Source organism: Gigantopelta aegis, chromosome 9, assembly GCF_016097555.1.
Source record: "Gigantopelta aegis isolate Gae_Host chromosome 9, Gae_host_genome, whole genome shotgun sequence".
NCBI classification, from domain to species: Eukaryota; Metazoa; Mollusca; class Gastropoda; order Neomphalida; family Peltospiridae; genus Gigantopelta; species Gigantopelta aegis.
Window position 1 is genome coordinate 41,113,389 of NC_054707.1, and position 18,458 is coordinate 41,131,846.

The window sequence follows — 18,458 nt, forward strand, 5'->3', positions numbered from 1 at the left end:
TCAATGTGCTCTAGTGGTGGTGTCGAACAAAACAAACTTTAAACTTGAATTTATAACATAATTTTCAGTAGGGGTAGCCTGTCTGGCAATAGTATGTTTCTTCTTTTCTATTCTTATCAAGTGTCGAAATAATAAAATGTCAGTCACAAAATAACTGAGGTGTCATTAAACATACCTTTCCTTTTTATTTTACTACAATTCTTCCATTCATTCATCATGGACACATGCACTGACAAAACATTTAAGAATGTGACTTTTCTGATTAGAATTAAACAACTGACCTTCTCCAGAAACCATGATGATCGATTTCCTTTGCCGTCAATAGCCATTCGGATCTTCTTTACATGTCCCACATCATCCAGCTCCATCTAAATCACAAAACAGTCAGATATACTTTAAAGGCATACTGTTACGGATCTAAGGACCTGATTTCTCTAAAAATGGATAATAAATAAAAATTATATTAATTGTTGGAAACGAAATCTACCTATTGCATCACCTTAACTGAACCATGATGGAGTGAAATCCATGTCATCCCTCTCGGCAATTTTAGTTTTTCAATTATGGACCATTGTCATAATTCAATTATTTTTACAAAATGTTATTAATAAATGGAGTATGGTGGTTATGAAGATGGTTGAATAAAGTACATTTAGGGACCAATCAAATTATTTTTGTTCAGGTAATACTTTGTTAGATCATTAAATAGGTCAGTGGTCTGTGACAATATGCCTTTAATTACATGCACCTCTTAATCAGTTTTAAACCCATTATTTCTTACGCACCCAATACAATCTTAAATACAAAGACAGCTTCTTCAGGGTTTCCAGAATTGTTATAAAAATCCACCAGCCATGGAATCAGTGACTTAAAAAATGAACTAGCCATGAATAAAAATTCACTAGCGCTACTTTAAGTAAATACCATTCTACTAACAGGAATAATTGGAAATGTCACCTAATGAAGGAAATAGAGATTAAAAACCCTTAGAATTGAGGTATACATATTAACAAAATAGACTTAAATGCAACATTTGACAACTTTTTTCACTAGCCATCGGGCATGGTGATAGTAGTTATTTACTAGCCCAACATTGAATATCACTAGCCATGGGAGTGAGGCTATCACAATCTAGAAGCCCTGACTTCTTGTAAATTACTCTCAGCAAGGAACTACATTTCCTCGGTGGTGTCGTGATTAAACCATTGGACATAAGGCTGGTAGGTACTGGGTTCGCAGCCAGATACTGGGTTCACAGCCCGGTAATGTCTCCCACTTAGAGTGAGTTTTAATGACTTAATGGATAGGTGTAAGACCACTACATCGACTTCTCTCTCACTAACCGCTGACAAGTAACCATTCACAGCCCAGATAGCCGAGGTGTGCCCAGGACAGAGTGTTTGATCCTTAATTGGATATAAGCACGGAAATACGTTGAAATGAATGAATGAACTACTTTTTTGGAAAATATGCTTTTTAAAGCACATGGTCTTTAGGAATAACCTGAGAAATATGTAGTAGTAATACCTTATTTGCTTTTTTTCAAGATGTAAACATTATGATGTAAAATCAATGTTGTTCAAATATTTCGGTCTGTAACTAACAGAGTACATATGAAGACATCTTAAAAGCAGATATACCAATATATAACATGCTTATTACTGCAAAATGCTTATTACATTTAGCACATTGGTAACTAAGAACAGACTTTATTTTTACCAGTAATCAACTTTTACCCCCAAGTACTAAACAATAAAAATGGTGTCAAACTGTAATTATTTATTTTTGGCAAAGGTGTGAAGTTTTGTAGTAAAAATTAATTTTGCTTTTCACATGAATTCACTTGAAACAACTTATATATTTTTAGCTGGAAACATAATGCTGACATTTTACCCGTATATTGTCAATCTTTGCTCTTTGAAATCTATCTTCAGTCTTTGGCAGCTCAGTAGGTATGGTAGAACCTTTAGATCCAAACACCGTCATGGTGATCTTGCTGTCAGTGCCACCCTCTGAGACGTCGCCAGTGTAAACTGTTACTTCATAGGGAATCACTGAAAACAGAAACATGTACTTACTGTTAACAAAAACAGACTATTACAGGCCATGGTGGTGTTGTGGTCAAGCTACTGGACTTCAGGCTGGTAGGTACTGGGTTTGCCTCTCGGTACTGGCTCCCTCCCAGAGTGAGATAACAACTCAGTGGGTTGGTGTAAAACCAACTTTTTACACACCCGATGGCGAGAATAAAATGTGTTATTTTTTACAACACATAGCTGTTTACACATGTACGTGTGTTAACAATTTCAAGACATACGACTGGCTGCTCCTTGATGATGTCCAAGTCACCAATGCCATACATTCAATAAATCCGTAAGTCAGCCACAAGTGCAACGGCTGTAAATAACTTTTAGTTGAAAAAGATGTTAATATTTGCTTAAAACCGTTTTTTTTTTTAGGAAATGTAAGAAATAGAATAGTTTAACCAGTTTAAAAACATATCAAACTCGCTTTCGCTCATTAGATACATTTTAAAACAACTTGTGAGATAAATGGTATCTAACGGCCACTCATGTATTATTGTCTCTCAGCGACCACTAAAAATTAACCACTAACCCACTGTCCTGGACAGACAGTGCAGATAGCTAAGGTGTGTCACCCGGATTGTGTGCTTGAACCTTAATTGGATATAAGTACAAAAATAAGTATAAACAACAAACAAGAGACTATCTGTGATTCTGCCAGTCTGCAAACCCCTCTAAAACATCTTAACTGTCAACCAAGTATACATGTGTCTAGGTTGTTTTCCCAAAACAAAAGGTTAGATTAGTGGCTTGATGTGGGAGAAGAAATCTGTATCATGCACCCATGAGCATTACTTCCATTAGACTGAATGTTCTTTCTAAGTAGCACTTAGCCACAGACACCTACAAAAAATTTGACATACTAAAGATTGGAATGGAGAATCCACTCTAACAAAAACAAATTAACCCACCAAAGAAAAAACAAACAACAATGAATATTCTACCATGGAACTAAATAATAATGCAATAAGAATGCATTATTTTTACCACAGCCAAGTTGTGTTTAGGTATGTAATTTTCTCACTGTATTATAAAAACAATTGATGGAATTAATTGTCTTGAGAACTTGTTAGTGTTAAACAAAAATAAAGAAAATATATGTTTTTAATTTTTTATTTTTTTTATCAATTCATTGTACCCAGTTCATGATTAATCTATCTGTATTTAATAACAAAATTAACATACACCGAGATTAACATTGACAGGTGCAACAATATATTATTTAACTTTCAGTGATCTAGGACTTATAGGTTGTAAGAAACTGAGCTAAATATGAAAATTTTATATAATCCTATAGTCGATGTTGACTTCCAACAGAAAAGTAACCCCTTTATCTTGTCTTCCATCTTTGATTTAGTAAGACAAGAAACAGGTAAAAGTGGCTTCATTTATGTTGACTTCTACCACATGTATATCTTGATATAACATGAATAATTTTTAATTTTAACATTGTACTGCATTTTGGGGGTTTTCCAGTAAAAGGCGATATTTTATTTGAATTCATTTGACTTTATTAGTAAAATGTAAATCAACATATGAATACATACATGGAGTGAATGAAGTAATGGAGCTGAGTCCATCATCAACACTGAATATTCTGCTCGTCTGTCCGTCCGATTTGTCCCGTGCCAGCCACTGCTCACATTTGAAATGATAGTGCTTGCCCTTGGTTGGAAGGTCCACTTCTATTTCCTTTAGGAACCAGCCTGAGCCAGGAGCAGTGCCGTCATGACCTATCTGTATACACAGGAAGGGAAATAAGGAATGAATGAATGAATGTTTAACGACACCCCAGCACAAAAATACACATCGGCCATTGGGTGTCACAAAAGTTAAGGAGAAATAACAATGCATTTCAAATCTTGTGTGCAAAATTATGTTACAAAGTGTTCAAGCAGAGAATCAAGATAGTAGTCCTGAACCTGTGCTTTTAAAACATAAAGGCAAGACTTAAGGTCTTGATGAAAGTGTCTCCAATACAAATAACATGCAGCTGAAATCTTGAGGCTGAAGGTTAAATTTTGTGAAAGTATGGAGATGTGATACATTTTATTCATACAATTAAACAATGATCAAAATACACCTAAAACAACAGAAACTATTAAGATTACAAATCAAACATTAAAAAAGAACATCACCAACACAGAAATGAAAAATATATGTATAAATATCAGAGATCATTGCTTACAAAATTTATTTTGAAACCTTTATAATACACAGATGATTGTGTGCTGCATTTGCCACTTTTATGAAAAATACCCTCCATGAAAATATTGCCACTCCTGCATCATGTCAAGGAACAGCACTGGCAAATATCAATATACTTTACAATAGAAAGATGAAATAATCATTACCTCAACTTTCTTAACCTCCACCACATCATACGCCTCAATGGAGAAACATTCCACAGATCCAGGCAGGAATTTCTCCTTCTGTGCGAGCTGCAGGAAGAGCTTGCCAGTGTGAACCTTCCTCGGCCCGATGATCTTAATCCAGACGTTGCTGTCCGTGCCATTGTCTTCCCCGTCGCCAGTACTCAGCTTGATGGTGTACGGGATTGCTGAGGAAATGGTCAACAAACACATGAATAACTCAGTCCTTCTCATCTAAGGTGTGCGATTCAGCTTATGTGCACCTTATTGTCATGCTAGAAGCATTTTTTTATTGCCCACCTACAAATGTGTAAAAGTGCACCCTCACACTGGTTGTTTTAAAAGAAGACACTTTAACCCCAGCTGGCCCCAGTGTTTCAATGTCATTATACTGATTCAGTTACGTGTGTTATTCAAAACTTCTTTTTATCAAAATGTGCAAGCTTTGCCGAAGATTTTTGTTCTATGAAATACAAATCACTCACCTGGAGCTTACGACATGAGTGATTTATCACTCGCCTGACATTTCCAAACAAAAGGAACTGATAACCAAATAGAACATACATTTACAATCAACCATCTCTGTATCAGAATAAGTATGCTCAAGTTCCTAATCTCATATGCTTATGATTCCTGTAGAACTATTTAATAGTTCTATGGGAATCATAAGCATATGAGATTAAGAACTTGAGCATACTTATTCTGATATGGAGATGGGTTAATTGTTATTCTATGTTTAATATATAGTGCTTACGCAGAAATTAGGGCATGTTAAAAATATTTAAGCGCACTTTTCTTATAACCCCTTTTCTCCCTCCCAGTAAAGTATCATCCTATATGCCTGTCACAGAAATAAACGAAAATGTTAGTGAAGCAACATAAAATTATCTGAAGTTTCAAATTACTATTTTACGGATCTGTGATATTTTTCAAATGCAAAATGATTTGATAATAATTTCTTTCAGTTTGAAGAGATTGAGGTCAACTCAAAAGACTAAATGCTCTTCAGACTCTTGTTAATATTTTACATACTTGGGCCTTCGGGTACTCGTTCCAAAGACATAGACGATCGTTTCATTCTTGGACTCTTGGAAAATGGATCACTGGATTGAAGAGAGTCCATGCTGGACATAGAACCAAACGCTGTTGATCTAAGTGTTGCTGTGCTAGACATCTCTCCATCGTAGCCCTGAAAATAGACCCCCCAAAAATCAGAATCATTTATTGCTAAGGCCCGTTGTAGCAGAACAGATTGTATGGTAGTGGGATGGTGTTATATAGCCACCAAGCACAAACCATTTTTATTTTATTTAAACAAAGTATGCGTAGTGGAAAATGTGGCAGACCATGCAAAAACATAATAATTACATGTGTGGTGCTGCCATCCCCTTTTGAACAATCCTAATGGAATAATTAACACAATGGAAGACTTGTCACACTCAACTTTGAAATGTTCTTGAATTAAAGGAAGTTTGCTTTCAACATAATTTGCTCTCTGTAAAATAATTACAATCTTTGTTTATTCTTTTCTTTAGGTAGTGGGGTGTGGGTGGGGTTAAGAATATGAAATCAATACTAGTATATTATATATTTAGTCATATAGAAAACCAGAAAACTGATATAAAATACTGATAGATTCATCACCATTCCCATCTATTTATTTTAAGTAGGTGGCTTAGCTCCCTTGTCTAAAACAGCATTTACAAAAATCATGGAAAACAAAATTGGAATCATGGAAAACAAAATTGGAATCATGGAAAACAAAATTGGTGTATTTGGCTATAGTAAGTGGTAATTTGGCTGGTTGAAAATAAAGACTATACCACATGGCTTAAAATTTATAACTCATACCCCATCAATGTTTTATATATTGTGGTTAAAAATAAATTATTTCACTTTGAAAACAGTTTTCTGGATTTATATGAAAATAAAATTTTATAAATATTTAAAAAAAGTTGTCAAGTCCCACCTTGACATAAAGCGTCCGTTCTATCTTGCCATCTTCCTTGTTCTTTGCTAACCAGCGTTCACAGTGGAATATATATTTGTCTTTTTTATCAGGCTCCTCTATCTCAACACGGTCTAGGTACCATGCTGGCGAAAACAAGGCGTTGTCGTGGCGAATCTTTATTTTGTATATCTCTCCCAAGTCAACAGCTTCAACTTTAAAAATATCAGTCTGAAAAGAAAACAAGAAACCAAAACATAAAACAGCATTTATTATCACGCAAGTACATTCATCTAATATTTCAGATGAATTTAATTATTATTTCCCTCACCTTCTATGGGAAAGTGTATCAGTAGGTTTCCTCTTTCACTGTCGGCTAAGAGTTAAAATAAATATATTATGTTGAACATCAACAAATAGTTGTAGTTTAAAATTAACATTTTCCATTTTGCTGTATGTTCATAATCACTTGCTCGAAGATTTCAAAACTATAACCCAAATGTTAAAACACATAAAAGCTAACTTTAAGATTCAGTTTGAACACATTTGTGTAGATGTATTTTTATACTTACATTGCCTTTCTCAAACTTGTCTCTGTGTAATTCCGATTTAGACAGCGGTCTCTCTCCACTATCTCCCTTGTTTCCAAATATTGTGATGAAAACATTAGCATCTGTGCCGGCCCCATCAACACTCCCTGTGATCACATGCACAGTGTATTTCTTCACTGAAAATAAACATATCATAAAAGTTGTATTTGGATAACCGTTAACAGAAATTACATTCAGTTTATAGTAGTGCTGCAACGATAAACCGGTATACCGGTATATCACAATGTTTCATCAGCTCGATACGAACCGCGGTACATTTTTGTGTATCGCGTTATTTACACGTTATTGTTTTCTTGTATCTTATTTGACAAACAAACAGAAAGTGTGCAAATAACCATGCATAGCACTCGTCTGTTTACGCGGCGACTTTAAACTTAGCGATGACACGAACTGGCAGTAGGCAAAAAAGTACATGCCTTTTAGCCTGGGAGATATAATTTAGGAAGGAAAAGTAAAGTAAAGTTTGTTTTATTTAACGACGCCACTAGAACACATTGATTTTTTTTATCTTATCATCGGCTATTGGACATCAAACATATGGTCACTGTTTTTAGAGGAAATCCGCTGTCGCCACATAGGCTACTCTTTTACGACAGGCAGCAAGGAATCTTTTATTTGCGCTTCCCACAGGCAGGATAGCACAAACCATGGCCTTTGTTGAACCAGTTATGGAACACTGGTCGGTGCAAGTGGTTTACACCCATTGAGCCTTGCGAAGCACTCACTCAGGGTATGGTGTCGGTATCTGGATTAAAAATCCCATGCCTCGACTAGGATCTGAACCCAGTACTTACCAGCCTGTAGACCGATGGCCTTTTTTTATCTTTTTATTTGTGAAACTCAATATTGCACATATACATAAAATTTACAAATAAAAATAATAAAAAGATTCACACATATCCACGCACATACTATCGCATAGAGCCACTCACACATTTATCACGAACTCACACACATTCACACAAACACACGCAAACATTAAAAGAAAATTGAGGGATATTGATCTTATAAGATAATATGACATTTTAAAGAAAAATACTAAATATAAATATCAGTTTTCAAGTGGGTATTTAAAAACTAATTCATCATTATTTAGATCAAGAAAAATATTATTTTTAATATATTTATTAATAAATGCAGAAAATCTATTTTTAAAGCGATATTGATTTAAAAGTAGTAAGAAGTACTGATGCAGATAATGCTTAAAAAACTTAACAATATTAATATTTACACCCCTTGATTCCGCTATTAAACGTCTCTTGAAAACTGATATTCTATATATTGAGAGCAAAGCATTGATGAATTCATTTGAGCAATTTTGTATTTTGAAGTAACACCCAAAAAGCAATAATTTTTTTTAACAATTCTAAAGAAAAACCATTATCCTTAAACATATAAATACATATTTCATGAAAAATAGAAATTAAATCATAAAGTTCATCACAATACAACAATAAATGACACATATCTTCTTCTTGTTTAAAACAAACAGGACATTGGCTAGATGCTACTTTACCGTATTTAAATAATTTGGAATATGTGAATATAATGTTATGTGCTGTCTTAAAATCTAAGTCAACAAATTCCGAAATCTTATCACAATAATGTATAATTTTCCAAACTGGCTTCCAATCGTGGCCTAACCACGACGCCACCGAAGCCGGTGATATATAGGAAGGAAGGAAATGTTTTATTTAACGACGCACTCAACACATTGTATTTATGGTTATATGGCATCGGACATGGTTAAGGACCACACAGATGTTGAGAGAGGAAAACCGCTGTCGCCACTTCATGGGCTACTCTTTTCGATTAGCCGCAAGGAGTCTTTTATATGCACCATCCCACAGACAGGGTAGTACATACCACGGCCTTTGTTACACCAGTTATGGAGCACTGGCTGGAACGAGAAATAGATCAATGGGTCCACCGACGGGGATCGATCCTAGACTGACCGCGTATCAAGCGAACGCTTTACCACTGGGCTACGTCCCGCCCCTCGATATAGGTGACCGTCTAGTATGTGGAATATTTGTCATTGTAATGTTGGTTTGGGGGGGTTTTCACGATTTTTGTCTGGACTAATGTGGGAGAAACCTACTGGTAATTAAAGGTAGGTCCTAGTAAAGTACAAAAATGTTCCCTGGTGTTATCTCAAGCTGTTAAACGTCCCAACGGCGTTATCTGTTATTAACTTTCTGGACACAGTACTGAATACTCGTACGTTATATATATATATATGGTAATTAAAATTCATACATTTTATTCCTTTCATTTATTATTTATTTCATTATGTTAAATTTAGACAATTAGATTTGTTTCGCTTCTGCCTTCATTAAACAAATCCATAAATATCAGATATATATCGCAATACATACTGCAATACGGTTTGTCGTATCGCAATATATCGCAATACGGTTTTGATCGTATCGTTGCACCCCTAGTTTATAGGTATGGCACACACAAAATTAACAGTCTTGCTTAGTTGGTGTGTATGTAGAAAACTTGGATTGTTTTCATTGTTCATGAATAGACCGGCCTCGGTGGCGTCGTGGTTAGGCCATTGGTCAACAGGCTGGTAGGTACTGGGTTTGGATCTCAGTCGAGGCATGGGATTTTTAATCCAGATACCAACTCCAAACCCTGAGTGAGAGCAAATAAAAAATCCCTTGCTGCTAATCGGAAAGAGTAGCCCATTAAGTGGCGACAGCAGGTTTCCTCTCAAAATCTGTGTGGTCCTTAACCATATGTCTGACGCCATATAACCGTAAATAAAATGTGTTGAGTGCGTCGTTAAATAAAACAGTTCTTTCTTTGTTCATGAATAGTAGGGGCGGGATGTAGCCCCGTGGTAAAGCATGAGCTTGGTGAGCTTGCCATCGGTGGGCCCATTCGGCTATTTCTCATTCCAGCCAGTGCACTATGACTGGAATATCAAAGCCTATGGTATGTGCTATCCTGTGTGTGGGATGTTACATATAAAAGATCCCTTACTACTAATGGAAAAATGTAGTGTGCTTCCTCTCAAGACTAAAATGTCAAATTTACCAAATGTTTGACATTCAATAGCCGATGAGCATTAAATCAATGTGCTCTAGTTGTGTCATTAAACAAACAAACTTTAACTTTGTTCATGAATACTTAATCTGACCGTAAGCTAATGTATTAAATATTTTTATCATGCCAAAATACCACAGAAAAGCCTGGCATAGAAAGAAAGAAGTGTTTTATTTAACGACGCACTCAACACATTTTATTTACGGTTATATGGCGTCAGACATATGGTTAAGGACCACACAGATTTTTTTTAGAGGAAACCCGCTGTCGCCACATAGGCTACTCTTTTATGACAGGCAGCAAGGGATCCTTTATTTGCGCTTCCCACAGGCAGGATAGCACAAACCATGGCCTTTGTTGAACCAGTTATGGATCACTGGTCGGTGCAAGTGGTTTACACCTACACATTGAGCCTTGCGGAGCACTCAATCAGGGTTTGGAGTCGGTATCTGGATTAAAAATTCCATGCCTCGACTGGGATCCGAACCCAGTACCTACCAGCCTGTAGACCGATGGCCTGCCACGACGCCACCGAGGCCGGTCTCCTGGCATAGAAATATACAATTGTTTTTTCGTGATGTGAGGGTCAATAGCTATTTGTTTTACTTGAATAGCTGGTCAGTTTTGCTAGTTGTCATCAACTGAAGAGTGTTTTCGCAAAACTCATTGCTTCCACAAGATGCTAAATCACGAAAAACTAAATTTTACATTTTGAACAATTATATCAACCATATAAATGGAGTTAATTCATTTTGCATGTGCATGTAACCTCACATAAATATATATAAAATGAACAATTTATGTGGTCATCTCCACTTTCTCCAATTTTGAACTTCACTAGCAGGATGAGTCACATGGCTATACGACTTGAAATACCTACTTTGTGTACATTTGCTTATGCACCACCATAAAATGAAAGGTTTTTTCCCTTATTATTTATGGCTATATAGACATAATTCAATTACATATTAAAATATTGACAAGTGAAATATGATGACTATGCATAGCTAGTTAATAACAAACTTTTTGAAAAAATTAAATGTTGGCAACCGAATATTTATCCAATTTAGACAGGATCTGGTTTTTAGATGGTCAGATTTTACAATTTAGAAAATTCGGGACTATAAAACTTAGCTGATCTTGATTCCAGTTTGTTCAAAGTCCGGTTTACACAAGTTTCACTGTATCAGAAAATATTTTGTTGGGCCATTAGATTTGTGAACTGTCGTGTGACGGTGTCTTTAGTAACTATCACACCTGACAATGACACCTGGTTTTATTACCTTCCAGTTTGTCTGTGATCTTCACGTTCAGTTTCTTCACCTCACCATCCTTCTTAATGATTTCTTTCGTTGCTTTCTGAGGTAACAACTCTCGGACAATAGCGTCGTCATCCTCTCCCTTTGCCAACCATCTGTCACAGGCAAACACGTATGTGATGGAACCCTAGAAATATTAAATTTAACACAATTAATTCTGTCAGCTGAATATAATTATTTTTTACTAATGTAAGTATACACTCACTTTAGCCTTAATAAAAAAGCTAATTTTTTATTATGACCAAATAAAAGGAAATCCATAATTTATAAAATTCTACCATTGCAAGAGGATGTGGGCTACTTGTAAACAGAATATAAAGAATGACATAAAATTATCATGAAATACGGCAAGATCACTGTTGTGCAAAAATAACAGCACGCATTATAAAGTATAAAAGGCTCACATTAATTTCTTTTTCTTTTACCAGAAATACAAACTGAAAATCTTGTATAAGAAGGACCAAGATGTTTTAATTACAGTGAATGTTATTTGTGCATAAATATTTAAATAAACACTACATATTCATAGCATTTCAGTTGACAATGTTCCATTAAAAGCATATTATTGTTACATTGTGTTTTGTTTAAACTGCAAAATAATGTTGGGATTACAAACATTGACACAACATGCATTACATACATACATACATTACATACATTACATACATTACATACATACATACATATAGATATTCATACATCAATACATACTAGCCAGTGCCAGGTTTGCCCACTGTTTCATGCACGTAAGCGGGATCGACCACATAGATGCATGTGGTTGAGTTAAAGAGCATCCTTTTTATGGATGCCTCAATAGCTCAAGAGCGCATCATGGTTAGTCTTGCAATTTGCGGGGGATTTCATACATCAATACATACATACATACATACATACATACATTACACACACACACATACATACAAAGTTTGACCTATATTAAGCAGCTCCTCAAAAGAGGTTTAAAACATTGTCTGTTTAATGCAGGCTGCTTAGTAGGAGAATAGAAAGAAGTCTTTTAAGACATGACTACTTAATGCAGGTAAATTTCTAGTATAGATAGATTATTATACAAGCTTGTGTGTCATACTGATTTTACGAAACAAATGTCAGAATTATTGCATTACCCCGAGCGAGAGCAAGGGTAATATATGAATCCTGAGTTTCATAAAATCAGTATGACTCACATATGAGTGTACCAATTTCTTTATTATCCACATCATCCAAAATATTATGTTCGTGATTAACAAGCTACGATCATGCCAAAACATTTCAAACGTAACTAAAAAGAGACGACGAAACAACATATTTTTCCGAAATGACGTCATTCTGATAAGTGTTTATACTGGGGAAACCGCATTAAGTTATGACGTCGCTTCACAAACTTACATCATTCGTTGTGCACGTGAAATCATTATGACACATGTGGGCCATACTCGTTATATTTCTCTGAATGTCTTGCACTATGTGGATACTAATAGTTGATATAGAAGAATACTAATGGTATCCTGACTATAGTTAACATAGTTATGTCCGAATATGTCTGTACATATAATTTTATTGTGACTCTAGTAAACATGTCTACATTCATCTCTTCTGTATGTATACTCACTTGTACTGGCTGTAGAGATGGAAAGAGTCCAGCATATACAGTAGTAGAAGATCAGATGGGAAGAAACAGATCCAAAAGAGTTAGAGTTGCACATAAGAAAAACGTGTTGAAGGAAAACAAAAGATAGAAAATCAAGAAAAATTAAATTGTTAATAAAAACAAAGTATTTGGCATATTAAGGTAATAAAGAGCCATTACAGTGCAGAGTATCAGAATAATTGAAAAAAAAAAAAAATGGAAAAACAATTATAACAATAGATGAAAAAAACAATTGTGGTGTCAAAATCATAAAAATCATGTTAATTTGACTGTCCCAGTAATCAGATATCAAATATTTAACACAATATGTACTAAATTATTTTAACTAAGTTATCAAAAACATATAACTAAACATTGTAACAGTTTAAATTTAATTATGTTTACTTAGTGGCCAATTTATAACTATTTTGTTTAAATTATTTGCACGTGATGTACTTATCTGAGTATCAAACTAAGTTGTGACACACACTCCTCAAAATTAAAACTGTTGACATCTAGTTTGCACTGTACAGTTCACAATATATTTTACTATATATCAATACCAATACTACATGAAAATTGGAACATTAAAAAATGGTATTAATATATTAAAATTTACAGTATGTAATCTCTAATAGCAAAAAGAAACCCAATAAAAACCCAACTTGACAGGAAGGAGGAAAAAATATTAACACCAGTTTGTTAGAACTAAGTACAACTGTAGCTGGAATTAATGTCTAATAAAAAGCTATAAAAACAAAAGGTATTTCAGGTAGAATGGTAACAATAGCATCTATTCTTTTATGATAATATACAATCATTTACCGTAATAGTACTAAATACTTGTGTCAAATTGACTTCAGTTAATTAGTGTAAGAATTGTACATATTTAAAAAGATTTATTTTCTTTTATGTTGTGAATCCACCCTTCGTTTAAAAAATATTATTTTTACAATGTACAAAAACATTTAGATAAAAAAAAGGTTACAAGTTCATCTTGAACATTCTTTTCCATTAATGAGTTTAGGATATTAAATATATATTTAAAACAAAAAAAATTAAATTAAAAAAAAATCTAATTGTAATTGTAAAAAGCCAATATATATAATATTAGAGTATTAAGAAAAGCAAATGAAATGTTAAGATTGTTAATGCTATATCTTTAAGTTACCCAGATATTAGACTATAAATATCAAGAAAAAGAATGTAATAACTGCACCCTACCTTGCCAGATTCGTGCAGTTTACGAACTTCCACCTTACTGAGATGCCACCCAGCACCGAAACCTGATCCATCATGGCCGATCCTCAGCTTCTCTATTGTGTCACCAACATCTTCCATCTACAACAGAAAAATATGAAAACACTGAGCAAACTGTGTTCCATTTACACCTACGGTTTATATGTTCATTGAAAAGTAAAATACTTCAGCCACCTGTTACTACGGTCATCTGTGGGTTTTGATTTCGTAATATACACCTAATGTGAATAACTTGTGAACATATAACGACTATGTTGTCAAACCACTCCTAAATTCCTCTTATAAACCTAATAAATTTCATTTATGTTAACAACATCAAAACCCCCAAAACATTCCATGATAAATTATTCCTATTACATTGGCTTGGGTTTAATAAGCCATATAAATGAAATTTAAGATAACCAAAAAATAACATAAGTTTATTTGCCTTGTATTATGTTTTCTTACACACCCATCGGTGAGTTTCTTTTGTTTAATGACACCACTGGAGCACACTGATTGATTAATCATCGGTTACTGGATGTCAAACATTTGGTAATTCTAACTCATAGTCATCAGAGGAAACCTGCTACATTTTTCCATTAGAAGAAAGGGATATTTTATATGCACTTTCTCACAAACAGGAAAACTCATACCTTTGACTAGTTGTGGTGTATTGGTTGGAACAAGAAAAAAACTAATTAGTTGAATGGATCCACCGAGGTGGTTCGATCCTGTGACGCAAGCACCTCAAGCGAGCACTAAACTGACTGAGCTAAATCCTACTCCATTGGTGAGGGAACATCATGTTATTTATGTTATCACATACTTGTGTATTATTGATTCAAAGAGATATGATTGCAGCCCTCTATGTTAACTTTTCAATCTAGGAGCCAGATGGCAACTACTGATATTTTTTAAATAGATACATGTAGTACGGAATATTTCAGTCGCCAAATGAAAAACAAATGGTTTCAATGTAGAGGCCTGGATTGGCTCTACTGTGGGATGACCTGGTCGCCATTATCCAATGAAATAACTTTGTTGCTTTGTGACGTCAGTGTGTTTAACATGCACATTCAGAGCAAGCTGTTGTAGCGCATGCTTGTCCTGGGCACAGGTGCCGGGCTCCTTCGTCCAGGACAAGAAAGCGGTGGAGTAGGTTGGAGAAGGGACCGCCTGCACTGGCAGGTGCGAAGGAGCACCAGCAGTCCGACCGGGGCCGGTAACAGACAGAGGGTGGTATAGTGCTATGGAATTTGGAATGCCCCGTAGGATTAAGCCAAAGAGGATCTACGTATAGTTTTGGAAGATTAGTGTGACGTATTATTAAGCTAACTTTATACTGATTGTTTTGTACTGCACCTATTAACTGTAAGTGCCATGAAAAAATATTTAGTTGGAAAATTTATTTTAATCCTGGTTTTTGAGGATATGTAACAAATAGAATACTACATTCATATCCTTTAGATACCAGTTATCTTACGACTTGTACACAACTTGCTTTCACTTGTTAGATAAGTTTTAAGACAACTCATAAGATAAATAGTATCTAACAACTATTTATGTTGTAACATCTATATCATTACTAGAGTCCTGCAGATTTCAGTTGAACATGATGGTGATGTTGTGACCTCCAACCTGCACACGAGCTCCTAGTGATCACTACCAAACAGCAATATGTCACAATCAGTGAACTCACCTCAACAACAAACTTGTCAACACATTTGCACTCAAATCGATCCTTCCTTTCTTTTGTATTTGGTCACATGTCACAATCAGTGAACTCACCTCAACAACAAACTTGTCAACACATTTGCACTCAAATCGATCCTTCCTTTCTTTTTTATTCAGTCACATGTCACAATCAGTGAACTCACCTCAACAACAAACTTGTCAACACATTTGCACTCAAATCGATCCTTCCTTTCTTTTTTATTCAGTCACATGTCACAATCAGTGAACTCACCTCAACAACAAACTTGTCAACACATTTGCACTCAAATCGATCCTTCCTTTCTTTTTTATTCAGTCACATGTCACAATCAGTGAACTCACCTCAACAACAAACTTGTCAACACATTTGCACTCAAATCGATCCTTCCTTTCTTTTTTATTCAGTCACATGTCACAATCAGTGAACTCACCTCAACAACAAACTTGTCAACACATTTGCACTCAAATCGATCCTTCCTTTCTTTTTTATTCAGTCACATGTCACAATCAGTGAACTCACCTCAACAACAAACTTGTCAACACATTTGCGCTCAAATCGATCCTTCCTTTCTTTTTTATTTGGACACAAAGACTTAGGCTCTGTACATTTGTCCTTGCCGTAGAGGATGACAAAGACATCAGCATCGGTCCCAGCACCCTGCACATCACTCGTGTACGTTGTTATTTCATATGGAATACCTGCAGGAATGAAAAGGAATATTTGTTTAATAACACATCAGCACATTTTAAACCACAGCTTGTTGGATTTTTTTAAATTCAGAAACTAAACAAAGGCCATCATGGCCACTTTTTCTATAGATATTTTACAGACATTTTATTAAGAATTTACCAACACCTATGGAACAAAATCAGAAATATAAGCAAAACCCAATAATGTTGGTCAAATTACCGTATGTGATAGTCAAAAGATGGTGATATTGATAAGTAAAGAGTGTTACATAATTTTAGAGAAGGCATTTAACTTAATTTTTCAAAACATCATGGAGAGAAGGCATCAGTGGTGTCGTGGTTAAGCCTTCAGACATAAGACTGGTAGGTACTAGGTTCACAGCACGGTACCAGCTCCCACCCAGAATAAGTTTTAACGACTTAATGGGTAGGTGTAAGACCACTACACCGATGTTTCTTTCACTAACAACAAACAGCTGAGGTGTGTGCCCAGGACAGTGTGCTTGAACCTTAATTGGATATAAGCAGGGAAATAAGTTGAAAGAATAATCTTCAGTGGCCAGCTTCTGTTGGTAAAGTTCCCTCTTCAACAAGCTGTGTTTCAAAACACATGGGGCTAGGGGCTACAAAAAATAAGCAGTTGCAATGCAGGGAATATAAAAACATACATGGACTATAATCCAGCAAGCCATGTTACACAAATAATGCGGTTTGAGGATATAAAAACTGATAGGGTTTGCATTTCATGATTGTTGAACTATGTAATTGCAGGGACTATAAAAACATACATGTTTATAATCTTCAGTAGCCAGTTCCTGTGGGTAAAGTCCCTTCTCCAACAAGCTATGTTACAAAATATATGGGGTTAGAGGCTATGAAAAAAAACACCTATCTAGTTGCAGGGACTATAAAAAACATACATGGCCAGCTCCTGTGGGTAAAGTTTCTTCTTCAAGCCGTGTTATAATATATATGGGGCTAAGAGCTATAAAAATGGCTACATTTTGCATTTCATAATTGTTGAACTGTGTAGCTGTAGGGAATAACACAACATACATGGGTCTTCTGTGGCCAGCTCCTGTGGGTAAAGTTCCCTTTCCAAGCCGTGTTACAAATCATATGGGGCTAGGAGTTATAAAAATTGCTACATTTTGCATTTCATGATCGTTGAAGGGACTATAAAAGCATACATGGGTTATAGTCTTCTGTGGCCAGCTCCTGTGGGTAAAGTTCCCTCTCCAACAAGCCATCATCCTCTTTGAGACCGAGCCAGCGTCCACAAGGGAACTTCCACGTCTTGCCGAGAGACGGAGCATCAATGACAACGTTGTCCAACAGCCAAGCAGCTCCACCACCGGCATTGTCATGACCAATCCTGTAGAAAGAACGAAAGAAATGTTTTATTTAACGACGCACTCAACACATTTTATTTACAGTTATATGGCATTAGACATATGGTTAAGGAACACACAGATATTGAGAGAGGAAACCCGGTGTAGCCACTTCACGGGCTACTCTTTTCGATTAGCAGCAAGGGAACTTTTATATGCACCATCCCACAGACAGGGTAGTACATACATAGTACGACCGTTGATATACCAGTCATGGTGCACTGGCTGGGACAAGAAATAGCCCAATGGGGATCGATTCCACACCGACAGCGCATCGAGTCAGTGCTGTACCACTGGGCTCAATCCTGTAGAAAGACAAACAAAATGCTTGGGTTAAACTAAAATGTAGTCAAAAACAAGTCACTCGACCATTCATAAGCAGTGATCTTGCCATCAGTCAGTTC

At 35.5% G+C, this 18,458-nt stretch overlaps 1 protein-coding gene across 1 annotated transcript in view; it reads right to left on the minus strand.

Annotated features, from left to right (window-relative positions):
* The window catches only part of LOC121380574 (lipoxygenase homology domain-containing protein 1-like), a 114,328-nt gene that overhangs the window by 17,957 nt on the left and 77,913 nt on the right, over window positions 1-18,458 (minus strand). The window contains exons 27-38 of the mRNA XM_041509452.1: window positions 17,854-18,038; window positions 16,494-16,672; window positions 14,243-14,359; window positions 13,001-13,009; window positions 11,356-11,518; window positions 6,977-7,131; window positions 6,426-6,635; window positions 5,489-5,645; window positions 4,439-4,644; window positions 3,632-3,821; window positions 1,894-2,054; window positions 282-368 (exon numbers count right to left, since the gene is read on the minus strand). Coding sequence (XP_041365386.1) covers window positions 282-368; window positions 1,894-2,054; window positions 3,632-3,821; window positions 4,439-4,644; window positions 5,489-5,645; window positions 6,426-6,635; window positions 6,977-7,131; window positions 11,356-11,518; window positions 13,001-13,009; window positions 14,243-14,359; window positions 16,494-16,672; window positions 17,854-18,038 — 1,819 coding nt within the window. The remainder of the gene's footprint in view (window positions 1-281; window positions 369-1,893; window positions 2,055-3,631; window positions 3,822-4,438; window positions 4,645-5,488; window positions 5,646-6,425; window positions 6,636-6,976; window positions 7,132-11,355; window positions 11,519-13,000; window positions 13,010-14,242; window positions 14,360-16,493; window positions 16,673-17,853; window positions 18,039-18,458) is intronic.